The following is a 27,596-nucleotide window of genomic DNA, read 5'->3' on the forward strand; positions in this document are numbered from 1 at the left end:
CCCGAGCTCCTCCGGGCACCAGCTCCCTAGCGCCCGCGCCCCCGCCGCCCGCCCGCCGCGATGCCCCTGCTCTGGCTGGTGCCCGTCGGGCAGAAGCTGCTGCTCTGGAGCGCGCTGGGCGCCGCGGTGCTGGGCGCCTTCTCGCTGCTGCTCAACCTCCTGCGCGCGGTGACCTTCTACTCGCGGAACTGGCTGCGGCTGCGGGTCGTGCCCACGGTCTCGGGCGCCCTGCCCTTGGTGGGACACGCGCTGGTGATGAAGCCGGACCCCAGGGGTAAGGGGCCCCGCGGGGGCCCGGGCCACCCGGACAAGGCTGCGTCGCCCTGGCCGCCTAGGAGCGCTCTGGGCCCGGGGACGCCGAGGCCACGCGGCTCTGTCTCTTCCTTGACCGCTGCTGTCCGGCAACTCCGAAGGGCTGGCTGCCCCAGGCTCTCTCTGCCCAAGGGGAGATGCTGGCCAGGGGCCAGCTCGACTCTCGGCGCTCTCTCTCCTTCCTCCCTCCTCTCGCTCCCTCTCTCTACAAAACAGCAAAAAGTTTGTTTTCTCTCTCTGCCGGGTCCTTCCTCGAGCTAGGAAAGTCAGTTTCTCTCTCTTGGTTCTGTTCTCTCTCCCCATAGTGGCTCTTCCTTCCTCCCCTCCCTCTTCTTCTCTCCACAAAACAGCCCATTTAGTTTTTTTTTTTCTCTCTCCTCCCTCCCTACAAGTTTTTGTTTCTCTCTGTCCCTCCCCACATACAACACGTGTCCCGCCCTCTCCCTTCTCCCCTCCTCCTTCCCTCTTTCCCCCCCTTCCTCTTTCCCTCTCTCCCTCCCTCTCCTGCTGAAGATCGCTTTAAGACTCCTCTCCTGGCCTGTGGATGAGGACACTAGTCTGCAACTTAAATGACCTCTTGACTTTCTTATTTAAACACTTTTAGGGAAGTTATATAACAGGCATTCATAGCCAGGCTGCCTTGGGCAACCGTCCATAACAAGTTTCCACCACTTCATCGGAGACCTTTTATTTGTGTTTGTTTTTAACTGGAGTAGACTATTATCTGTAATATATACGCAGGTTTATATTACAGTGTGTTGATGGGAAATCACTTTGTTAGATACCTCTCGAAAGTACCTGGTTTTACAACCCCCCATCAGGGAGATGAGTGAGGTTTTAGCATATCCTCTCCATGAGTAGGCAGAGAGATGCAAAGAAAAAAAAGAAAGAAGAAAAAAGAAGAAGAAGAAGAAGAAGAAGAAGAAGAAGAAGAAGAAGAAGAAGAAGAAGAAGAAGAAGAAGAAGAAGAAATGCTCAAAATGGCAAACTGACTCCAAGTTTAAATTGATCTCTGTCCATCCACAATTTGTTAGCAGTCATTAACATGCTCATCATTAATTCCAAAGCTGGAATTATTATGTTTCCCCAAGTAAATACAATGATGTCATGTCCTATTCATGGGAATATGAGGAGGTTCTATGGGAGTGTGCTCCGAGATAGGGAGGATGTTTACTTAAAGAAGAAATCAAACAAACCTTGAACAATCAAACATCTGTCCAACCTATCAGTGATCCAATAGCACATTTAGATAGAAAAGAAGAATTGCATTAAAAAACATCTTAGTGAATAGTAAGGGCAAACTACCACCCTTTTTTCCCTAAGACTCTGTCCTTTAAAATATATATAAAATGTATATATAAATTTATAATATAAAATTTAGATATAATTTTATATATTATAAAATATATAAAAAATTCTGTTCCCCCAGAGCTTCAAGAATCTCACCATACTCATTGTATTCTTATTTTTTTTAATCTTCCCTTTGTTGTTACGATAATGATGAGGCTAGGGATGGAGATTCACATACTTGGTCATGGTGGTTCCAAGTCAGGAGACCCCACACTTCACTTGTGGGGCCTGAGATCCCAATCGGCAGTGCTGCTGGGTTTGGAGTGTAACTGCCAGATCTCCAACAGAGACCTCCCCACCCAATGCCCCCTCCTCATAATTTTAGCGGGATAAAGTATATTTTTAATCATAGAAATGTATTATCTTAGGAATCATCTTCAAATAGACTTTATTTATGAAAATTAAGGAGTGCTTATTTGCACTTAATAATTTTTGCTATCATTTAGGTGACATGATTATAATCATGCTAATATTCATGGTTTTGGTGGCAAGGACTGCACCTTTATCCCACCCAAGTGCCCAGACCATCCACTTCTGCTCTTATGTCACCTTGAGTCCAATTCTTCATTCCACATCGCCCCTACCCCCATTGCTTGATATTCCGCTGTGAGTAAAGGTCAAAGGTTTGTCCTCGTTTGTTATTGTTCATTCCTCTATATTGTTGCTCTGTGTTCCACAGATGAGTGAGATAATCAGCATTTATTCTTCTCCTGCTGGCTTATTTCACTTAGTATGATGCCTTCTAGTTACACTGGAGGATAATTTTACCATTGAAATTGCCAGTGCTTAAGACTTACTTCAAAATAAATTCTGAGCGTTACTTTTCAGATGAAGAGGATGAAAATGTATTGTCTTCTCAAAGGGACTTTGCAATCCATCAACAAGCACTGGATTTGTACATCAGGCAACTCTGTGCTTAGTTTCATCTTACAACCAAATTGTCCAACTTTGAAATGTTGTTCACAGTTAAGTTACAGTTATTTGTCCTTTACTTGTAAAAGCAACTATATTACAAGGTAATTTTAAATATTATTGAGTACATACAGTCCAGATTACTTTTAGAACTTATTTATAATAAGTTCCTTAACCATCAGAAGCTTTCATTAATGACTTGCTAAGCACCGAATTTAGCAAAGTTATGGCTATCCAAATAATCTAGATACATTCCCTATTTTAAATCACTTATCCCACTCCTGCTCTCACTCCTTTGTTACCAGGAACTGCACTGGCGAATCAGTGTACTTTGTTATTTTGTGTCATATTTTGTTTTACACTGTGGTGCAAGAATCCAACCTCATGCTAATATATTCAAGGCAAGCACTCTGAGCTACCTCAAAGAGTCCCCTGAGCTATCTGCCACTGCTTTCTTCTACAGCAGGCTGTACCTTTTCATACAGCGACTATGGCTTAAGTTCTAGTCAGCACTCACAAATGGATTCGTAGAGCTGACTTCCCATCGGCCTCTCCAACTCTGACTTCTTGCCTTTCTGGTTCATTATGCCAAGATCTACCTTGACCACCTTACTCTCAGTGTTAGACTTGATTGGTAACTTTAAACCCCAGATTCAGATTTCCATGTCTCTTCTGTCAGACAGACTAAGGGGAGGCAGTATATCACTTAGAAGCGCCATGTTTTGTCACTGAGATTTGATCCAGCTGTTTCCACCCCAATTTCAACAATTGTTTAGTTTGGAAGCACATAGGAAGCAGTGTTGCCTAATGGGTAAGGAGGCTTGTTCTGTGTTCTGGTTGCCTTGGGTACAAAGCCAGGTATACTGTTGTCCAGCTCTGTGATACTGAGTGAGAAAGTTAAGTGGGAACAATTTCCCCACCCATGCAATGATAGAAACAATGACAAATGAATGGCGCTCTACCTAACAGAGGCAAGGGTGTCACTACTTTGGCTTCTCTTAATGCCCTGCTGCCTTCTTCAGACTGAGATCACATGGATAGTGACACAAAAAAGTGTTCATTCCCATCTTCCGCACAGAACTTTGATGCTGTAGTTGGGATTCATGGCCATATTTCCCCAACCCAATACTGGGGCCATGTACAATTGTAAAGCCAGGTGAGAGCCTTCACCTGCTGCTCGGAACCTTATAATTTTTAGCAGCTCAGAAGCTCTCTGCGGTTCCATCTTATCCAGGAGCTTACAGGTCTTATGGGCTGGAGTGATAGCATAGTGGGTAGGGAGTTTGCCTTGCACACGGCTGACCTGGGTTTGATTCCTCCAACCCTCTCAGAGAGCCTGGCAAGCTACCGAGAGTATCCCACCCGCACAGCAAAGCCTAGCAAGATACCCGTGATGTCTTCGATATGCCAAACACAGTAACAACAAGTCTCACAATGGAGATGTTACTGGTGCCCTCTCAAGCAAATCCATGGAAAATGGGAGGACAGTGCTCCAGTGCTACAGGTCTTATAGGTTTAGTGTTAACTGTCCTAAAGTACAAGTCCCATCCTGTGGGTGCACTTCAGAAACTTGCAGCTGCTCTTAGAGCCCTTAAAAGACAACACATATGGTCCCTCGACAGTCAAGTCTCATCTCCCAGTGCTATCGCCCCTGGCCCTATATTTGCACTGAACCTCAGGGGATAATCAGGCAGGCCCTGTGCCTTGGCTCTGCTGCTTGTGTCACTGCTTGGCCCCCATTCTCTTTCTCAGCCCCACTTCCCTTTTTCCCTTTTTACAAATTCATCCTTTAATGATCCCATGCCATCTGCCTCATTGTATTTCCTAGACCTCTTAGTCAGAATCAGTAATTCCTCAGGCTTAATCTTCTCTTTTATTGATTTTCTCACAGGCCACACCCAGAGGTGCTCAGGGTTTACTCCCGGGTTCTGTGTACAATGATCTCTCTTATAGGGCCTGAGGAAGTAGATCAGGTGCTGGGGATCAAACCCGGGTCTGCTGAGCACAAGGCAAGTGCCCTATCCACTGGAGTATGTCTCCGGCACCTTAAACTTTTGTTAAGTTCAAATAAATCACTTTATTCTCTACAGTAGTGTGAATTATTACAGAAGTGACCTCTGCAATGATGTTTAGTTACTGAGAGGAGGGTCTGAGCCCCATGAATGTGCTTATTCTGTGCCTACAGAAAGCTGGTAATCACATCATACTCATATCCAGTTTTGAGTATAGGATAGGAGACTGATTGACATGATTATAAAATTTCTTATCTATCTCTAGATTGCCCTCAAGGTTACTGAGTAATTCTAATTAGCTCAATGACTTTTTCTTGTATTTATTATGACAGCTCTTTCATATTTTGTCACATTTCCAAATCTAGTTCCACCTGCACATAGATCTACATTGTAAATTCCCCCCTACATTAAAGAAAATATGAACATAGGCCAATTTTTTTTAACATATTTATATGTGACCTGGCTTCATCACCCACAACATTTCTTTAAAAATATTCCTTCAGCTTACTTCTTATATCAAGTTTCAGAAAACTAAACTAAGCTGCCTTCTTTATTTTAACATTTTGTTACTTTGAAATAACTTTAAATGTTAAGAAAAGTTGGAATGATAATGAGCATTTCTACATGTCAACCAGATTTTTCTACTGCTTTATACCACTGGCATAAATACCAAAATGCAGAAATTAGTACTTATTAAAAAATAATACCAAAGTGCATGCTTTATTTGAATTTCAAAACTTTCCCCAGTAGTGAACTTTTTCTGTTCTAGGACTCAATCCAAGATCACATGTGGGTTTGAGTAACTGTGTTCCCTTAGTTTCATCAGTTGTGTTTTTTTTCTCTCAATCTTTCAATATCTTTTATGGTTATAAAAGGTCTGTGGAGTACTGGTCAGGTGTTTTGTAGAATCTGTTTCAATATGCAGTTGTCTGTTACTTTCTCCTGTCTAGATAGTAACTAATCATCTTTGACAAGAACACCATATGAGCTACACTGTGTCCCACTCAGACTCAGTACATGGTAGAGCTATACACTGGTGGAGCTTTTGTTAACCTCGGTCTCTTGATTAAAGTGGTGTGTGTTGGTCATTTCACTCTAAAGTTACTCTTTCCCTTTGCAACTGAACAATGCAGATAGCACTGTACTGTAGCACTGTTGTCCTGTTGTTCATTGGTTTGCTGGAGCAGGCACCAGTAGCGTCTCCATTGTGAGACTTCTTGTTACTGGTTTTGGCATATTGAATATGCCACAAGTAGCTTGCCATCCTTTGCCGCGAGGGTGGGACACTCTTGGCAGCTTGCTGGGCTCTCTGAGAGGGGCAGAGGAATCAAACTCCAGTCAGCCATGTGCAAGGCAAACGCCCTACCCGCTGTGCTATCGCTCCAGCCCAAACAATACAGATAAATCATATAAATAGTTAGATGCATTACCCATTCCTTTTCATTCCTCTAGCACCCAGTATTGTTCATTCTCCAGTGGGTCTTGTCTAACATTTTTGCTGTTGTCATTCCAAAACTATAATTGTGTATTTCCTAGATTTCTTCTTTGCACAGAAACTAGAATATTTCTGTAAGGAAGAGTTTTCCCCTTAGCATTGATGTGTATATGTATGCATATAGGTACAAAGGTACAAAAATATGCCTGCATATTCGTATAAATACATGTATGTTTGCTTTATTCTATATATAACGATCTGTGACATATAAAATATTATGTTATTTGTTTTATTTCACTATTTCAGCTATTTGGCAAACTTTCAGATTGGCTTCTTGATTTTTCAACATAGCCAGAATTTTTGAGCACCTTCATATCTTCTGACACCATAATCCATTTCATTTATCTTATGTTTTCCCTGATTCAACCCTAAAATCAATAACTTTTTTTTTTGCTTTTTGGGTCACACCCAACAATACACAGGGCTTACTCATGGCTCTGCACTCAGGAATTACCCCTGGTGGCGCTCAGGGGACCATATGGGATGCTGGGAATCAAACCTGGGTTGGACGCGTGCAAGGAAAATGCCCTACCTGCTGTGCTATTGCTCCAGCTCCTTAAAATCAATAACTTTTAAGAAGATACTTATTAATTTTATTGGCAAAAGATTTCCAGAAACTGAGGTGTGGATGTTAGTACAAAGATGATATTGGGAGTCAAACTGGAAGGCCACGTTACCAAAATATTTGGTTTGTATTCTTTAGAGACATCTTATTATCTTATTCCTACTTTGGACACACTGGCAGGCTACCGAATGTAACCTGCCCACACGGCAGAGTCTGGCAAACTCCCCGTGGCGTACCCAATATGCCAAATACCAGTAACAATGATGGGTCTCATTCTCCTAACCCTGAAAGAGCCTTGAATATGGCACTTTTAAAAAAATCTCAGGGCTAGGACGAAGGAGACGTTACTGGGATCTGCCTAAGGCAATCGACGAACAACAGGATGGTCGTGATCGTGATCTTTAGAGACATTGAAGAAAAATCACATTTAAGATGATGCTTAAGTAGTACATCAGTGATATGAGATGGAGCCAACAAGAGCACAGCTTTTCAGAAAGAGAAAAAGTTTATAGCAGACCTTGAGAAGGTTGGAAGGATTCTTATGTTTTCTTTCTATCAAAAGGCTGCATGAGCCCATCTAAAGAAAGTTAATGGGGTGGGGTGGGGAAGATGCTAGGAGATATCTCAAAGGGTTCAGACGCAGAGGTCTTGGGTTGGAAGCCTGGTCCACATGGTCCTCTGAGCACTGCATGTATAGCTGTGGGCTTGTGGTTTCTAGCACTGCTAGACAGAGTATCTGCAGCACTGCATACCCATCCCACCCAGCTGGGCATATCTTCCCCCACACCCTCAGATTCTGACTCTGATCAGCTCTGCCGGGTAGCCCCACTGGAAACAAATGTAGACACCAAAAGTCTTATTTGGTTCTTTTTTAAAAATATAATTTTTAAACTGAGATGCACAGTAAAAAAAGCTGTTGATGAACAGGTTTCAGTCATACAATGATCCAACACCCATCCCTCCACCAGTGTTTTTTTTCCTACCACCCATAACCCCAGTGTCCCTCTCCTCTTTGTAAACACACTTCAAGAGTCACCATCTAAGTGTCTTTACAGGAACATGTGAAGTTTGGCATTTCACAATTTGCCATGTTATTATGACATTCACAATTTTTTTTAACATTCACAATTAAATGATGGGACCAAGCACCAAAAAGATCATAGAGATGGTCCCACAGGGTCACCTAAATACTGAGAATCACAGAATACAGCCCTGAAGAAGACCCCAAGTTACTGCCAGGATGGTCCTTCTGGTCTGGAAACAGAGCAGTTGAGGATATACATCCTCCTGGTCCAGCTGTCTCTGATTCACCAGGAGTGGCCCTGGACCCCTTAAGCATCATATGGGAGCCCTCTCCAAACAAAATATGACCAAAAATTTTATCATCCTCATGATTCAATAGAGCTGGAGCGATAGCACAGCTGGTAGGGCGTTCGCCTTGCAACCGGCCAACCTGGCCAACCCGAGTTCAATTCCTCCACCCCTCTCAGGGATCCCGGCAAGCCACCAAGAGTATCTCACCCACACGGCAAAGCCAGGCAAGCTACCCATGACATATTCGATATGCGTCAGTATATCGAAGTAACAGTAACAACAAGTCTCATGATGAAGATGTTACTGGACCCGCTCGAGCAAATCGATGAACAACAGGAGGACAGTGCTACTGTGTACATGATTCAATCATTAGAGCAGTTTATTGAGACTTGTGGTTTACTATACATTGAGAGACATGTGGGTGGGCGTTTGTTTACTTTCTAAACTTAAACAAGCAGGTTTAACCCCCCAAGTCATATTATAAAAATAAGGAACATGTTATAAATTTCTTATATTTATTGAGTTAGAAAGGAAGTATTTACTGATTCAGGTTTTTAATTTAAGCTTTTTTTTTCTTCAGAATTTTTTCAGCAGCTAATTACTTATTCTGAAGAATACCGACAAATGCCACTGATAAAACTCTGGCTTGGGCCAGTGCCATTGGTAGTCCTTTACAAAGCAGAAAATGTGGAGGTGAGTCTGCAGTAACTAGGATCAAAGTCCCGCTGTCTGCTGGAACTGCACTGAATTAATGTAGCACTAGTGTGTAGTGCAACTTGTGTTGTGCAACTTGTGTCTCATGATGACAGTCAGCATCTGTCTTGAGCAGTCCTGTAAACACTGGAGGCCCCTCTGGGGCCAGATAATGGCTGCTTGGTGCTCTCTGCATCCTGGGGAGTGTCGTCTAATAGCTCTCTCTCACGTTTATGGTCAGAAACAAATACGTGTTTCCCTTGCATTGCAAGTGGGCACAAGGATAGGTTGTTACGCAAGGAACGCACTTGTGACCTGTCAGGCACTGATTTAAGGTTGTGAAAACAAAACACTAATAAAATATGAGTGTTTGCCTCAGGGTACCCAGAGTCTAAAAAATTATTCTTCCAAATCAGTTTTTTGAAAATGGAAACGATATTGACAGAGAGCAGATATGGCTAATCCATGCTGTTGAAAATAAGTGTCAAATGTAAAAGGCATGTTATTTTTAGTAGAATGTGGAGGAATGTGTAGTTACCTTGGGTTTGATGAAAAAGAGGTTTATGCCCGGGAGGAAAAAAAATGGAGTTAGTAGGTCTTTTCATATAACAAAGTTAAAAACAAAAATTCCTTGGGAGAGGTGCTGGGATTTGTCTTTTAGAGGTATTATGGTGACAGTGTTGGAGTTTTTCTTGTACCATCCCTTAGAGTCTTGGTTCAGAGAATATAGTGAAGGTTCAACCGCTTCCTCATATAAAGAGTTGTCCAGAGGACATGGGCAAGAGCAAGAACCATGGACACACTTAATGGTCAGAACTAAGTGTTCATATTTTTTACTTCTAATTGTCGAGACACTCCATGAGTTTTCTAGCTCATGAGTGAATTCTGAACCCCTACCTGCTATCAGATCATGGAAAGCTGAATGTCTCCAAGGCAACATACCTGAATATGGACTCATTTTTTCGGTCTCCATAAATGTGCTCCTCTGTATTCACTGCCTCATTTTCTCGAGCTGTCCCCTGGCTTAAAAAATGATACCACTTTTTTTTTTGTAGTTCATATAGGAACCGTGAATCTTCTTGGATATTTTCATCTCTCTCTACTCCATTAAGTGCCCAATATTGAATGACAGTTTTACATTCAAATCTCTACTTGACTTTTGTTGAGAGACAGGAATGAAAATGAATCACAAACAAATAAGGGTTATAAGATGTTATTTTAAAAAGCTGCTGTGTTCTGAAATTGTTGAAAAAGTTGAAATTGTTCTGATGTCTCTAATGCGTCTTTAAAATGTTTTTTTTTCTTTTTCCTAGACAATTTTAAGTAGTTCAAAGCAAATCGATAAGTCCTATATGTACAGGTTTCTAAAACCATGGCTTGGCCTTGGACTCCTTACAAGGTAAGTGGCCATGTGGAAGGCTGTCTTGTAAAGCAGTGCCTCCAGGGGTAATTTATTTAAGTGATAATGGAAATGGGGGGGAGGGGTGAAGAAAATCTAACATTTACATGTATAGCTTAGAAGTTTAGAAACATTCTTAAAATTTGTAATTTTATGATAGCTTTCTTCAACATTCATAATATAAAGGAGTATTCAAAATATTTACCTCTTTTGGGGCTGGAGAGATAGCATAGCGGGTAGGGCGTTTGCCTTGCACACGGCCGACCCAGGTTCAATTCCCAGCATCCCATATGGTCCCCTGAGCACCGCCAGGAGTAACTCCTGAGTGCAGAGCCAGGAGTAACCCCTGTGCATTGCCAGGTGTGACCACCCCCCCAAAAAAAAGGCAAAAAAAAATATTTACCTCTTTTAGCTCTTTGGAGATTTTGGCAAAACATTTAAGAATACGTAGCCCATCTGTTTTAGGAAAATGTTGTTGATATCCCTTATATTTATGCTTTGTTTTGGGTTGTTGCTTCTATGTTATCTGTCACCATCCTTGGTATTTCTAGTACTGGGAGCAAGTGGCGCTCCAGGAGGAAAATGTTAACTCCAACGTTCCACTTTACAATTCTGGAGGACTTCTTAGACGTCATGAATGAACAATCCAAGATACTGGTTAAGAAGCTCGAAAAACATGTTAACCAGAAAGAATTTGACTGCTTTTTCTACATCACTCTTTGTGCCTTAGATATCATCTGTGGTACGTCTCAATTATTGCTACCTCTAATATGACAGGGAGAGAGAGAGAGAGAGAGAGAGAGAGAGAGAGAGAGAGAGAGAGAGAGAGGTGTTTGCCATAGAGACATAGGTGGGGTGAGAGGTGTTTTACAGAGGTGTGAGAGAAACTGGGGACACTGTTGTTGGGAAATTACACCGGTGGAGGGATGGGTATTGGAATATCGTATGACTGAACCTATTCATGAACAGCTTTGTGACGGTCTATCTTACAGTGATTCAATAAAATAAATTTTAAAAAATGATTGCTTCCTACTGTTGGCCTATAAAGAAGAAATGGCCCAAATGAATAGTAGCGGGCCCTGGGAAGGCCAGTGGAGGGGCTGTTAGGACACTGGGCGCTTCCAGAAGTTCTATTGCTGAACAAATTGCCTGAGAAGCATCAGCCGTTCCCTGGTTCCTGAAGAAGAGGAAAAAGCCAACATGCCAGGAAGGAGAAAGGGAAGAATGGCAGGAGAGAGAGGAGAAGCAGGAGGCCCAGGAGCAGAGCAGAAGGGGGGAAAGAACACACCCAAAATTCATTAGAACAGAAAGGCATGTATTTCTCTTCCCAGATGTTGTCCCTTAGAGGATAAACAGAAGAAATGAAATGTGCTGAGCTGAATGATGGTTTCTTACAATGTTTTACAGAAACAGCAATGGGGAAGAATATTGGTGCTCAGTGGAATGAAGATTCTGAGTATGTTCGAGCAGTTTATAGGTAAACAGATTTCTTTTGTTTATTTTATAAACATTACTAATGAGAGCTTAAAAATAGTTTCATTGTGTGTGTGTCTGTGTGTCTTTCAAGTTAAAAAACTGAAGCTACAGTAAAAATTAGCCCAATGTTTTAATATCATTTCAACAACAGAGGAAGACTGGGAAAATGTGACTGATTGATATTATGCTTAATTTGAAATAATAATGTATCATTGTAGCACTGTCATCCTGTTGTTCATCTATTTGCTCAAGCAGGCTCCAGTAATGTCTCTATTTGTCCCTGTCACATGCTAGTGTAGCCCAATGGTGTCTGCTCCATCCAAAAAAACTAAGGGAGGGCCGTTATTGTTACTGTTTTGGGCATACTAATATGCCATGGGTAACTTCCAGGTTCTGCCATGGAATAATGTATCAAAATATTAATTTTTTTTGCTTTTTGGGTCACATCCTGCAATGCACAGGGATTAATCCTGGCTCTCCACTCAGGAATTATTCCTGGTGGTGCTCAGGGGACCATATGGGATGCTGGGAATCTAACCCAGTTCGGCTGTGTGCAAGGCAAACGCCCTAGGCTCTGTACTATCACTCCAGCACCAAAACTATTAAAATATTTTTGTAGTGTAACTGCTAAGTATACATTTTTAATAATAAAAGCTAGAAAATTCTATATAAATGATAGTTATGGCTATTATTGCTTCATCCATGTAGCCTTTATTCCAGCTGCATTTTTGTTATTCTCTCTATATTATTTTAAAGTTATTTTTCTTTTAAACTTTATTATATTTTTAGAGAATCAAGGTAGTTTTTATCGAATAAAACTTGCCTAGAGAAATGTGCAAGAACAAAAAGAGAGGAAATGTATCCAAGAGAGAAACAAATTTCTCCGAAGTGGAAGCAAGCAAGCACGTGAGATACTTGTTTGAGGGGAAACACAGCCTTGAAGAGCAAGCCAAGCCTTTTGAGTCTCAAACTACTTGCTCTTATTCAACTAACCAGAAACAGGGTCAGAAATTGATTGGCTACCTCAGTAAACCCACTGCTCATTTCACTGCTTAAAATATTTATTGGGCATCTTTAGTTTGTTATCCATTATGCAAGGAACTGATTCGTTTTATTGTGGCACATACAAGAGAACAATATAGGGAACAAGCACTGAACAAAATATACACTTATAAGTGATAGTAAATACTTTGCAAAGATAAATTTGATATTGGAGAAGAAAACCATGGTATGGTCCAGGTAAGGGTGCCCTAGCTCCATTGATGGAAACGGTAAGTGATGTGCTGGGGGCACTTTCTGTAGAAGAGGGCAGTAACTTTTGTTTCTTATTCCAGAGGAGTGATCAAGCCAATAACTGGTCATTGACAGGAGGCAGATTTTATCATAAGAGCCCCATAGAGCCTTAGAATGTGAAATTGTCAGGAAAAATATGCAGAGATAAGATGATTATCTATCAAGACTAATATTATTTCTCTACTTTTCCTTCCTCTAAAGAAATGGCTTTTTTTTTTTTTGCTTTTTGGGTCACACCCAGCAATGCACAGGGGTTCCTCCTGGCTCTTCATTCAGGAATCACTCCTGGTGGTGCTCAGGGGACCATATGGGATGCTGGGAATCGAATCCGGGTCGGTCTCATGCAAGGCAAACGCCCTAGCCTCTGTGCTATTGCTCTAGCCCTGAAATGATTAACTTTTTAAGTTTTACCAAATACCAAGCTGGATTGATGAGCATGAAACACTGATCCCATTGTAGCCTGTGAGTTTTCATTATCTTATTAATGTTCTTTAAGACCTCTCATGAAGTAGGTGCTCAAGAAAGAGGGCAGAAGAAATTGTACAGGGGTTCAGGCCTTGCGTGTGGTCAACCCCAGCTCAATCACTGGCACTACTCTATCCCCCCAAGCATCTCTGGGTGCACTCCTGGAGGCTCCTTAAGCACCGGCGGGTATGACACTGGAGAACCCAGAGCTTTCCTAGTGGCACCAGGTAATGCCTGCCAATGTAAGGGCTGTACAAGACACTCTCAGGCTTCAGCACCAAACCAGTGACTGTCCAGAGATCACCGGAAAGTGGCACCCAGATTCCTGAGCATTGCTTTGAAGGGCCCCTCCCCCACTAAAAAGAAATATGTTAGCCACCTCACCAATCTATTTTTCCATCTTCTATGTAGTATGAGTGACATAGCACTTCAAAGAATGAAGATGCCTTGGCTGTGGAGTGATACTCTATTCCTTTTGTTTAAGAAAGGATGGGAACACAAAAGGAGCCTAAAGGTCTTGCATGATTTTACCAACAGTGTAAGTTTCTAATTCTGCTTACTTCTTTTTTGTTTGTCTCTTTTGGACTGTGCTCAGCAGTGCTTACAAGAAATCCTCCGGGCTTAGTGCTCAGGAGTTTTTCCCAGCAGTGCTACGATGACCATGCGGTGCCAGGGAGTGAACTTGGGCCTCCTGCAGGCACAGTATGTGCTTTGACCTATTTCTCTCACCTCATATGTATCTGTAATTTTGTTTGTTTATTTGGAGGCTCAGGGCTTAGTCTTTGATCTGCCTTCAGGAATCACCCCTTGGGGGACCATATGTCTGTGGTGCTGGTGATCCAACCTGGGTCAGCTGCATGCAAGACAAGCCCCTTACCTGCTGTACTGTATCTCCAGCCCATAAATCTCTAATTTCCCATCGTAGTAAAATACTCACAACTCTAAATTATTTATTATAATCTTAAATTGGTGGCATAAAGTACATTTGAAGTACATTGTTCCACTAGCCACTACGTAAGAATATCTATGTATCATGACTTTTATGCTTTGTTGACATACACAGTATAGAGCCATGAAAATTGTCTTTGATAAGATAAGCATTGAGATAAAAATATAATGGGGATCGGAGAGGTAGAGATATTCCAGCAGGTCAGGTGCTTGCCTTGCCTGTGACTGTCCCACATTTTATCCCATTTTAACCACATGAGGTTCCCTGAGTTCTTCAGGCTGTCCCATAAGCACTGCCAGGAGGATACCTGAAAGATGAGACAGGAATAATCCCAGAGCACAACCAGATGTGGCATTTAAACAAACAACAAATAGATAATAATGGACAAAAGTGAGGCATATTTAAATTTAAATTAGGTTCAGCAAACATTAAATCTTTTTCTAGAGGCCAAACACTGAACCCAGTATGCAATGTTTGTATGTGTGCTTCTACTCTAAAGAGGGTTGTTTAGTCTGATAGGAGAGCTTATCTATAGGCGTACCATTACAAAAAGTGAGATAGGTATGAACTTTTATTAATAAGCAGATTTTGATGTTAAAAGAAAAAAGAATTGGGCTTGGAGATATCTCAAAGATCTAGAGCACCAGATTGGCACACAGAGATCCTGGGGCAGATCCCAGCTACCACATGTCTCTGGTCCCCCAGGCCCCCCATGGTATCGATTCTGCATTATAATCAGTAATTTATGAACTCCAAGTTGGGTAGACTATAGTATTGGTGATTCAATATTGAAAATGTTATCCTGTTGGGGTACTTAAAGGAGGAATAAGGGATGTGTATGATACCCTATAAGTATTGCAAACAAAAGTGCCTAAAAAGAAAAAAAGTGTATGCTCTCAAGAAGACAGGGAGAGGAGTTGGAGGTCAGGAAGGTGAGGTTTAGGGACACTGGTGGAGGGGACATGGAAATTGGCAAAATGATTGGTATTGGAAAACTGTATACCTGTAACTCAATCATGAAATCCTTTGTAACTTTGTAATTCGTGGTGATTCAGTAAAAAATTTAAAGGAAAACAAATCATCCGGAGTATCAGACTATGAGGAATGCCCCAAGAATATAAGAACATGTGGTACTTTGTGCTCAATAATACATAGAATCTGTGTGTATGGATCACTTATTGTTGGATTGGATCATTTTCCTGCTAGGAGAATCAAATGAAATGTATCCCAAATTAATTTCATGGAGAATTCTTTCATTCATTCACAAGTATCTGGTGAGTGTTTTTTTTCCAATGCCAAGCAGTCTTCTAGAGTTTAAAAACGTATCAGTGAGCAAAGACAAGGTGGATCGTTGTTTGAGTCAGAGGTGAAAGAGATTGAATACAAGGACAATAAAATGTTAGTGGAAAATGGAGAGGAAAACAAGAACCCAGTGGCAGGAGGATAGTGAATGTTAGAGATGCACAGAGAAGCATTACAGAGAAGTTGCTTCTGGTACTGTTGCAACCCACAGAGGAGGGGAGGCAGCCCCCTTTCTAAGGAAACCCCTGAGGAAAGAGCAATTCAAGAAGGAGGTCCGGCAGGCTCACAGCTGAACTGACTAACGGATTTATTGTTCTTTTCTCTGCACAACATGTGCTCAGAGTGACCTATAATTGGTCTCACCACTTAAAACTCTGTCTCATTAGTTCCTTTAAATCTCCTGGGTCATAACTAGTACACTCCTGCTTTGTTATCTTTCTGGGAAGACTGCAGAAATAGCACTTCAAAATTATGGATTTGTCTGACATTAACTTTGTTACAAAACTCCCATTCTATAATGCCTGAACATGTAAAGAGAAAGCTTTGCTGTATTTCCAGAAGAGCCTGTTCCAATTGAGGTAAAAAGAATAGGAAAGGGTTCAGGGGTTGGAGTGATAGTACAACGGGTAAGGCATTTGCCTTACATGTGGCAGACGTTCGATTACCAGCATCACATATGGTCCCCTGAGCACCACCAGGGGTAATTCCTGAGTGCAGAGTCAGGAGTGACCCCTGAGTATCGCTGGGTGTGACACAAAAAGAAAAAAAAAAGAAGGAAAGGAGCGGGTTCACAAATCAGTTAAGTAATAAAGCATCTTTTCATGGGGGGGGGGGAGTCGATTAATCGGTCTGTGAAATCCCAAACACAAGCATGTCATATTTTAAATCATTTAGGTCATCACTGAAAGGGTCAAAGCAATGCAGAGAGAGGAAGAACGCAAAACTGAGAACAGCAGCCCCCGCAAAAAACGCAAAGCTTTCCTTGACTTGCTTTTAAATGTAACTGATGATGAAGGAAACAAGCTAAGTCATGAAGATATTCGAGAAGAAGTGGACACCTTTATGTTTGAGGTATTTTATATAGTGTTATCTTCAGGTATCATTAAATGAATACATACTTTTTAGAACATTTATCATTATTTTATTTATTTATTTATTTTTGCTTTTTGGGTCACACCCAGCGATGCTCAGGGGTTACTCCTGGCTCATGCACTCAGGAATTGCTCCTGGCGGTGCTCGGGGGACCATATGGGATGCTGGGAATCGAACCTGTGTCGGCCATGTTGGCTGCGTGCAAGGCAAATGCCTTACTCGCTGTGCTATCGCTCCAGCCCCAGAACATTTATCATTATTTTAAATCTTAAATATGATTTTGAGTAGCTTAATATCAGTGAGAATCATTAGTTTATCATAACCAGAAATTATAAATTATGAATCTGATGAATCTGATTACCTGATGAGTACAAAATATTTTGACTGGTGCTGAGTATATATAGGATGTATAATTTTTTCTCTCAAGAAAACTTAGGATCGGATAGACTTTTTCAAGTATAAGGAGAGCCAGAAATTGCTCTCAGTTTTTTAGCACTTCATGCTCCCAGATATTCTTCTAAACTCAAAGAACTTGGGACTGGAGTGATAGCACAGCAGGTAGGGCATTTGCCTTGCGTGTGGTCAACCCAGGTTTGGTTCCCAGCAACCCATATGGTCCCCCGAGCACCACCAAGAGTAATTCCTGAGTGCATGATCCAAAAGTAAACCTTGTGCATCGCCAAGTGTGACCCAAAAAGCAAAATAAATAAATAAATAAACCCAAAGGACTATATTCCCTCCACCTTCTTTGACAGATCTAAGAGAAAAGTATTTGTCCACTGTGCCAAGCAAGTCAAGCTATGAAGATAGCAGCACCGAGATACAGAATATCTCATCTTTGATTCTACTGGGATTCTCAGTTATCGAACTAAACAATAAACATACAGAGTAATTCAGATCACATTACATTTGACAGAGAATGAATCTCTAATATATGGACTACAAGTAAAGAAAAAGTAACAGGAGCCAGGCACATTCACGCACTCCCATGCACAGTCACTCCCCTTGTTATGTACACAACATTCATTTCCTACCAGCAATCTCTCCCTTTTGTGGAAACAACCAACCTAATAATTTTGGGCTTAGCTTATAAATTTCTTTGAAATTCTAGTATCTTCCTTCCGAGCATGAATAATATTGTATCACGCATATCTCTACCCTAATGTCTGGCTTTCTCCATAAGCTGGGTGGTTGGCTATTTCTACCAAGCCTGTCATGCCCTCAATCATGAAAGTTTATACCCTTCCCTATTCCAATAGTTTCTAGAAATTCCTGGGAAGGTCAGTCTAGGTGATGCGGGCTTGACAGCTCAACGCTCAGCCTGGCAATGTGGTTCTCAGGCCCTTGTAATACTCAGAGCCACTTGGGATACTCCCTGGAGTGCTTGGGCATGAATGTGGAGATGCAACACAGACAATCATACATGTTTGACATGTCTCTACCACTTGAACTAGCTCCCAGACGCTGGTCTCTAAATCTTGGAATGGCAGACTCTTCAATCAAGTGCTTCCATAAGTTTTGTAACTTCTTAGTTTTAGAAGAGTCTCCGATATTTTTCCTTGAACTAAGTACATCTTCAGTGAGGCTATTTATTATCTTGGCGATGTATTGACTCTGACTCGGGATCCTATTTATATATGGTGATCAGCATCTGCAAGTAGAACCTATCTTAACAGGAGAAGCAGGGAATAATGTAGCAAGTTGACTCTGGAAAGTCAGATTATTTTTTCTCCTTAAACAGTAGAGGGGCTGGGTAGAAAAGCACATGCTTCCCATGCACAAAGTTCTGATTTCAAATGCAGTTCTTGACGCTCATGCTCCCATCCTCTTGGATCCTAACTAAGTGTCCTTGTGGTCCCTCTATACCTCTATACTTCTGATTTGACCTATATCCCTCTATCCACACACACACATTTATGGACACACACACACACACACACACACACACACACACACAAGAACTCCCAGTTCCTTGGCTATATCCTTATTAGCACTTTTTTTCCCCCAAAATAAGCAAAATGTTGTTTAACACCAAAATTCCTCTAAAGCATGAGTCATCTTGCAGGGATTGTTAATTTTGTTTCTCGCCAAGGGGACATGCTGGACAGAATTCATTGGTCATGTTCTAAAGTCACGTTGCACCTGTAAAATCAGGGAGAACTGACAATAGGTTCTCTAGTCTCAACACGGCACTACTTTAAAGCTATCCCCCTGCTCTTCCGTTTGTAGGGCCATGACACCACCGCAGCTGCAATAAACTGGTCCCTGTACCTGTTGGGCACGCATCCAGAAGTGCAGAAAAAAGTGGATCAGGAACTGGAGGAAGTATTTGGTATGTCTGGGCCCTTCAGTAGTTACACTGTGGGAGCCAAGTCCCCGAGGCTAGTGTTGCTTCTGCTCCGTAGGAAGTTCAGGAGGGTCTGTGGGATCCCTTCCAGCACCTTCTCTTCTGCCAGACTTCCCCTGATCACTAACAGGCATGTGCTCATGGCCTCTCTGTAACTGCGGGCGGCCAGGTGCTGGGGATGCAGGGGTAAGTGTGACTCTGCTTACTGGTCTCTCTGCATAGGAGCAAAGCAGACACTTGCACCTAGGGCTTCAAGTCCCAGGTTGTGAGCTGTGAGCTTGAGAGGAAAGCAGAGCTGCTATTGGAGCAGAGGGGAGCGGGGGGGCTAGTCAGAGCAGTCATGGAAAATTGTTTCTATCCCCCTAAGAGATTGCACCTGGTCACAGAGGAAAGCAAGATGGGTTTATCCATTGGACAGAGCTTTGTATTATACATAAGAAATCCTGCAAATAGTACCCAGAGGATATAAGTGTTCTTTTCTTTTGACCTCTTTCCCATCTTTACTGTGGTCTTGTTTGTTGTTCTAGACCTCAGGTTTATCTTAGAGGCAAGAAGAAAGGGGAGAAGAGTTAGGAACATGTTACTTTCCTCTGACAGTCTTTTTTTTTTAATTTATTTTTTACTTTTTAATCAATCACTGTGAGATACAGTTACAGACTTACAAACTTTTGTGATTATGTTTCAATCATACAATGATTGAGTACCCATCCCTCCATCAGTGCCCATTCACCTCCACTAATGTTCCCAGTATCCCTTCCACCACCCTCCTGTCACCTCCCCCATGTCTCTGTGGCTGGCACATTCCCTTTTACTCTTTCTCTCCTTTTGGGTGTTATGGTTTGCAATACAGGTAGTAAGAGGCCATCATGTTTGGTCTATTGTCTACTTTCAGCACGCATCTCCCATCCCGAGCGAGCCTTTCAAGCATCATTCACTTAGTGGTCCCTTCTCTATCCCAGCTGCCTTTTCCCCCAGCATGTGAGACTGGCTTCCAAGCCTTGGAGTGATCCTCCTTGCTCTTATCTCTATTATCCTTTGATGTTAGTCTCCCATTCTGTTACTTTATATTCCACAAATGAGTGCAGTCATTCTATATCTGTCCATCTCTCTCTGATCATTTCACTTAGCATGATACTCTTCATGTTGATCCACTTACATGAAAATTTCATGATTTCATCTTTTCTAACAGCTGCATAGTATTCCATTGTGTATATGTACCAAAGTTTCTTTAACCAGTCATCTGTTCTCGGGCACGTGGTTTTTTTTCCCACATTCTAGCTATTGTATATAATGCTACAATAAGCATACAAGTGCAGATGTCATTTCTACTATATTTTTGCACCTCTGGGATAGACTCTCATAAGTGGCATTGATGGGTCAAATGGGAGCTTGATTTCTAGTTTTTTGAGAAACGTCCATATTGTTTTCCAAAAATGCTGAACCAGTCAACATTCCCACCAGCAGTGAAGTAGACTCCCTTTCTTCCCACATCCATGCCAAAACGGGTTGCTTTTGTTCTTTTGGATGTTTTCCAGTCTTTGTGGTATGAGATGATATTTCATTGTTGTTTTGATCTGCAGCTCCCTGGTGGTTAGTTATGAAGAACATTTTTCCATGTGTCTTTTGGCCATTAAGATTTCTTCTTTGAGAGAATTTCTGTTCACTTCATTACCCCATTTTCTGATGGGATTGGATGTTTTCTTCTTGTAGAGTTCAACCTGGGTTGGAGCCATAGCACAGCGGGCCATAGCACAGCTCCATTTGCCTTGCACATGGCCGACCCGGGTTTGATTCCTCTGCCCCTCTCAGAGATCCCGGCAAGCTACCGAGAGTATCCAGCCCACACAGCAGCTCTCCGTAGTGCATTCGAGATGCCAAAAACAGTAACAACAAGTTAACAATTGGTTGTTAGATGTTACTGGTGTCTGCTCGAACAAATTGATAAACAATGGGAGGACAGTGCTACAGTGCAGAGTTCAACCAGTGCCTCGTATATCCTTGATATTCACCTCTTATCAGAAAGGTATTGGGTGAATATCCTTTCCCATTCTGTAGACTGTCTTTATATTCTGGTCACTGTTTCTTTAGAGGGGCAGAAGTTTCTTAGTTTAATATAGCCTGCTTAGCTACACTGGACAAGAGCCTGCTCCTTCCCTTGGAGAGGCTTTCTAAGTGTCTGATGGTTTAGATAACTGGTCAGCTGGGATTGGTATGTCTTTCATTTTTCCTTCTTCTGTGTCTCCTCTTGCATTAAGATTCCACTCTTTATGCGTTGAATTTACCAATATAATCGTCAAACTCCTACACTCTTAAAAAAGAAGTCCCTCCTCTCTCTTTCCCCCTCCTCTTTCTCTCCACCCCCACCCCCACCTACCCCCCACTGTCTTCCCCCCGAGATTTCACTGAGTTTCAGGTGCAGTTTCCAGGTCTTAAGAATCCCAGCTTCTATTTTTCTACTTTCTTGAAAAATAATTGCTGGAGGGCATCTTGCAATCATCTTGCAATCTTGCCATCTTGTAACGTCGAACACAAGGGTGGTTCGTTCATAATACTGGCTTAGAAAAAAGAAAAGCCTGGGGGGAAGTTATCTGGTTCTCAGGCATTTCTTACCCTTTGCACTATTATTGGTGGCTGAGGGTCACACAAACCACCCCTGATTGATTTGAAATATAAGATGAATGTGAAAGTATATACTTCAACATTTGGAAATGAGAAATTTTTAAAACATTTAAATTTTGTTTCACATCTCCTTCTTGCAGATTGCCTATGTTTGCACTGTATTCTGGCTCGGCTCAGAAGTCTGTATTTAAAGCACTGATGCCATCTCTGTGCTATTCGTTCACATTCTGCCACATTAGCTTGTGCTTTCTGGGCTTTAAAGATGTGACTTTTGCTTGTTCTTCTGTTTTTTTTTTCTTGCTCATTTTCCTCCTTTGGTTAGATGAAAGTTAAGTATACTACTCTTCTATCACTGACTACCTTTAGTGGAAAATGTTTGAAGTTACATGTTAGCTTGCTAATAAGGCTGCTTTGCAACACTAGGTAAACATTTATCTTTGCTTTCTTTTTCTATGGCTTATTCTGGTCTGACTTGGACATTTTGTCAAATCCTGTACACATTTACATTTGACTTCTAAGATGTTGAAGATGGATCATCACTTTAAACAACTTCTTTGGAGAGAACTTATAATTTGGGTGGATGATTGCCATCAGAAAATTCTATTCTGTAAACGGATTTAATATTTGCAAATGTGTCACTTAAACTCTACTGAGATTACCCAATTCCTTTTTATCTTCCCCAAGTAACACAGACTTATAGATGACTGGGAAATGTTACAGCTAAGTTTGAGGTTTTGGTCATCATTTCAACCTCCTCTGATAAATGATGGAATTTGTTGTATTTCTTTTCTACTTTCAAAATCTCCACAATGGTTTGAGTGCTCTGCTTTTCTTTTGTACTTCATTGTATCCTTCATTAATATATTCAATTACCTCCTTTTATTCTTTTTCTTCCTTCAGCTACTCCAGAGATTTGCTGTAGGCTAGACTCCTAGTGAGTTGCAAAACTTCCATGTTTGATTTTCAGTCATACAATGATCGAACAATTATCCTTCCACCAGTGCACATTTTCTACCACCAATGTACCCAGTATACCTCGCCCACACCCTGCCCCACCTCTCCCACTGTTTCTATGACAGACAATTTCCCTCTTACTCTGTCTCTCTACTGGTGAGGCCTTGATATTCTGATATGAGATAAGGGAATTTATGGGGCCATACTGAGGGGAAAGACCTGGAATATGACCAAGAGAAGATTTATGTCTGAAAGATTCTCTGACAATACAAAATTAACCATAAAATGTTCTATAAATGTACTGCTTTGCATTGTAGCATAAATGTTAGCTTGATCTCAAACCTCCATCTGAAGGAGGTTTGAGATCAAACCTTCTTGATCTCAAATCTCCATTTTGAAACCCAAAAGGAAATCTCATACCATTAATAAGATTAATAAGTTAGTTCCCATCAATCCCTCTTCCCTGCCCCAAATACAAATTTACTTTCACTAATCCACAGATTTGCCTGCTTCGAGTACTTTCTATAAATGGAACTATTCAAAACAAACAAACAGAAAAACAGAAAAACACCTGTATCTGTTCACTTAACTTGGAAAACTGTCTCATTTTTTTTTATTCTGTATAATATTCAGAATTCTTTTAAAAAGACATTGGTCTTTTCAATTAGTTTCATCTGCTTTGAGGACCCCATCCTCCAGACCCAACTACTTTTTCACTGTCATCTCATGTGTTTATTTTTAATCAGGGACATCTGACCGTCCTGTCACAGTAGAAGACCTGAAGAAACTTAAATACATGGAATGTGTTATTAAGGAGACTCTTCGCTTATTTCCTTCGGTGCCTTTATTTGCTCGTTGTCTTAATGAAGATTGTGAAATTGGTAAGTATTCCTCAGAATAAAACGATAAGGAGAGCATATGTTTATATTTGTGGGAAGAGAGGACTCCTAAGCACTGCTCCAGGGACCCAGGGTCCACTCCTAGTGACACCTCTCCAGTAGACCCATGTAGGTCTGGCTGTATGATTCTTCCAGGGACCTGCTGCTCTAGAAACCACAGGACCACACCTAGTGACGCTTGGAGGAACATGTATTACCAGGGATTGGACTCGGGATCTCAAGCATGTGCTCCGGCCCCTCTGAGCTGTCTCCGTGGCCTGATATAGATGTCCTGAATATCTGCCTGTCATGCTCCATTCTCATGGCATCTTGACTATTTCTTGACAGCGGGTTACAAAATCGTGAAAGACTCTGAAGCAATTATCTTTACCTATGCACTGCATCGAGATCCAAGGTTCTTCCCAGACCCTGAGGAATTCAAGCCGGAAAGATTCTTTCCTGAGAATTCCCAAGGACGCCATCCATATGCATATGTGCCCTTCTCTGCTGGACCAAGAAACTGCATAGGTTGGTATTGATTAAAATGGTTCAACCACTGATAAAGTAGGAGAAGCCCAGGGAACTGAACTCACAGCCACCCTAGTCCCTAATTCCTATGCTGGATTTCACGGTGAGCGGAAAATGCAAAAATAAGCACTTTGGAGCTGGTGCCATAGATAGCACAGCGGGGAGGGTGTTTGCCTTGAATGCTGCCGACCCAGGTTCGATTCCCAGCATTCTGTATGGTCCCCCAAGCACTGCCACGAGTAATTCCTGAGTGCAGAGCCAGGAGTAACCCCTGAGTATCGCTGAGCTTCAATCCCCCCCCCCCAAAAATTTTAATTTAAAAGGTAGAGGAGACAAATAAAGGAAGCTAGCACCCAGCTGGGATAAAATTAAGTTTTTAAGGGAAAGAGTAAGTAGCAAAGACACTGCCAAGGGTACAGCAACAGTGTTTTCTGCTTTGCCTTTTAGGCTTCAGGCTTCACATCTTTCTTGTTCTCTCTTAAGTCTCCTCCCAAATGGGTGGGAAGTACCTGGAATTGAGTTCCTGGTCATATTGGGCCACTGTCATTACTTGCTATGACAACGATAAACTGCCATGGTGCCTGGATGTGATTTTGATAAGGAGGCAAGAGTTCTGATATATTAGTTATTTTAGTGATGGTATCATGATCTAGAGTTGTCTGCAGTCACTCAAAGCTCACCTGCCCTTGTTCCCCTGGGTTGTAACAAAGGTGCAGATTTTGCAGGGTGTCATCAACTCCAGTGACGTTTTCTTCACACTGCATATTTGGTCTGGGTTTCACTCTGCTGGGCATGTCATTTAAACTCCTGGGTATGGCTTTGTTTATCCCTGTCTTTTTCCATACTCCCATGACTTCATGCATACATTTGTTCCTCCCTTCCTAATATAGAAGTAATTTTCTCACAATAATTTTTTCAGTATTCAGGGCCAGAGTGAAATAGTTGGTAGAGGGTTTGTCCTGCACATGGCCAACCTGGGTTTGATCCCTGGCCACCTGAGCCCTGCCAAGAATGATCCCTGAGCACAGAGCCAGGAGTAAGCAGAGCAGGGTCTGAACCAAAAAACAATGAATAGTAAAAGAAAGAAATTGCTACACGTTGAAAATAAATTATTATTTTATTTTGGATTCTTTTTTGGTCTGTTTTGGTTTTGAGGCCACAGTTGGTGGTGCTCAGGGCTTATTCCTGGCTTTGTATTTAGGCATTATGCCTAGTGGGGGGCTCCAGGGACCAGTTGGGGTGACAGAGATTGAACTGACATCAGTTATGTGCAAGGCAAGCACCCTACCAATTGTACTATCTTTCTACCCCTGCAATCTATAGTAATTACTTTGTAATTTAAAACAGTCTCCAAATTAGTTAGGTTTTTTCCCCAATTTTATGTATCTTACTATTTTCAAATATTACTCTATTAGTTTCCTAGAGCTGTCGTCGTAAAGTACAGGAGGCTGGATGGGAGTGTAAGGGCTAAAATCCTAGACAGAGGCTATTTTCCTGTGGATTTGTGGGTAGTCTACTCCCTGTATCTTTGATTTATCTTCTCTGGTGAAAGGAAAGACCTTGACCAATCTTTCCTCTGTGTGTGTTTGTGTCCTATCTGTTCTTTTAAGAACACAGAGATTTTATTGAGACTCCATCAGTTTGAATTACGGTCCAAAGTGTAAAATAATTAGATTTAATTTCCTCCTTAGAGTATCTATCTCCTGGTACATTCACATCCTCAGGTACTAGGAGTTAGCAGTATGACTGGGGAGATGGAATTCAGCCCATAATATGAAACATGATCCATGTCAATGTAGTTTTAAAATGTAAATGGTAATTAAAGGGGGGTATATTTCCATTTACTTATTTAGAATGAGCTTATGTTTAACCAGCTATTTATGTTTGTTGCTTTTAAGAACTACATTTTGCAACGCAAAAGAAAGAATGCTAGTAACATGACAGCTGAGGAACTTAACAACATTACCGTGCATTATAAATACATTTAAGAGCAATGTTTTTATCCTTTTATTATTAACATAATTTTGGACATTATTAAGATGCAGATTTAATGGATGGGCCTGAATGGTATTTGATGATTCTACAGTAAATTAAAGGCCCTGAAAGAAAGCAAACTAAAGTAAAACTTCCACCACTACATTGCTTTGAATACACCTGGGGCTACTGGTAACAATCAGACTCCCTGGTCCTCCCTAGCTGCTCAGACACAATGATTAGGAAAGGGTCTTCAAGAATCTTTGTTTTTAACAAACATCCGAAGTTACTCTGATGATCTGAGGGTCTACAATACCAATATATATATATATGTATATATATATATATAGTAGGTCACTTGAAACCTATTATTTCTCATATTTGAGTTATATTTCTAACTGAAGTGAGGGTATTTTTGTTAATTTGAAGGTCAAAGATTTGCCATGATGGAAGAAAAGACCATTCTTTCCTGCATCCTGAGGCAGTTCTGGGTAGAATCCTCCCAGAAGAGAGAAGAACTTGGTTTGGCAGGAGATCTGATTCTTCGTCCAATGAATGGCATCTGGATCAAGTTGAAGAAGAGACACACAGATGAATCCTAGCTATGTGATTGGGCTATGCCTTTATCATGAAAAGTCTTTACTAAAAAGAAGCTTTGCAATAATTTATACGTAGAGTGAATTAATGTTTACCTTTTAGTAAGCACATAATAAGATTTTCAATAGACACATTCACAGAAAATTAAACTTTAGTGGACAGACCCAAAGGCTATATTAATATTCAGAATTTTTCTGCTGTTTCAGAAATAATTATATGAATCTTTAAGTATACATTCAAATTTAAAAATAGTATTAAGTCCTTTAATCTCAGTAGCTTATATTTTTAATGACATCAACTATGAGAATAATTACTCTGACATTTCTCTTGTTTTTATTACATATAGGTAGGTAATATATAACTTGTTATTATAATAACTTAATATTATAATATATAATTTATTTTATGCATACTTCCCTGTAGCCTTTAATCTTCAAGCTCTTATTTCATTTTTACTGCATCACAAATATGTCATGTTGATGAAAGTGAAAGAGGGAAGACCCCCTCCCAAGGTAATGGCAAAATTTCCTGGGGATAAATAGTCCTGAAGTTGCTGCAAGAGCCTGATAAGACCCTCAGAAGAAAACAGGAAAAACCAGGAACAAAGGCCTGATAAGACCCTCACCCATCTACAGCAACAGACCCGGAGAAGCTCCTGCAAAAACAAAAGGCCAGGAAAGAAATTTCAAAGAAGACCATCACCACTCCCAACCTCCTTGGTAACCGCCGTAGATGGTGGTTTGACCTAGGTAGATGCCCCACTTGGGGGCAGGTTGGAGAAACCCTTGACTAAAGGAAGGTGCGCATATGCTGCCTGAGCCCATGTGCTACTTGCACTCATGCGGCCGAGCACATGCCATGCCTGAGCACATGTGTTGTCTGCATCTCCCCTCGTGAGATGTGTCCTTTCATGCTTTCATGTCTAATGCTGGGAGGTATGTAGGGGCTCTCTCCACCCCTGGAGAAGCCCAGGTTCTCTCTTGACCATGTCCCACTCTCTCTCTCACTTTCTTTCCCTCCTTCCCTTCAAAACCTCCAAATAAAAACTGTGTAATTTCGCTGCTCATGTA

General features: G+C 41.4%; 1 protein-coding gene across 1 annotated transcript; it reads left to right on the plus strand.

Moving 5' to 3' along the window:
* On the plus strand, positions 1-27,596 carry LOC130023542 (cytochrome P450 4V2). The gene is made up of 11 exons (XM_056114095.1): positions 1-274; positions 8,541-8,653; positions 9,967-10,052; positions 10,604-10,794; positions 11,460-11,529; positions 13,698-13,824; positions 16,432-16,608; positions 18,859-18,961; positions 23,296-23,430; positions 23,776-23,955; positions 26,359-27,596. The coding sequence occupies exons 1-11, from the start codon at positions 61-63 to the stop codon at positions 26,529-26,531; spliced, it is 1,569 nt and encodes a 522-aa protein (XP_055970070.1). The 5' UTR covers positions 1-60; the 3' UTR covers positions 26,532-27,596.

This window comes from Sorex fumeus, unplaced genomic scaffold, assembly GCF_029834395.1.
Source record: "Sorex fumeus unplaced genomic scaffold, SorFum_2.1 ptg000024l, whole genome shotgun sequence".
NCBI lineage: Eukaryota > Metazoa > Chordata > Mammalia > Eulipotyphla > Soricidae > Sorex > Sorex fumeus.

Coding starts and splice junctions, on each gene's coding strand:
- LOC130023542 (XM_056114095.1), top strand. CDS start 61: ATGCCCCTGCTCTGGCTGGTGCCCGTCGGGCAGAAGCTGCTGCTCTGG. Junction 8,654..9,966: donor ACAAAGCAGAAAATGTGGAG/GTGAGTCTGCAG, acceptor TCTTTTTCCTAG/ACAATTTTAAGTAGTTCAAA. Junction 18,962..23,295: donor GGAACTGGAGGAAGTATTTG/GTATGTCTGGGC, acceptor ATTTTTAATCAG/GGACATCTGACCGTCCTGTC.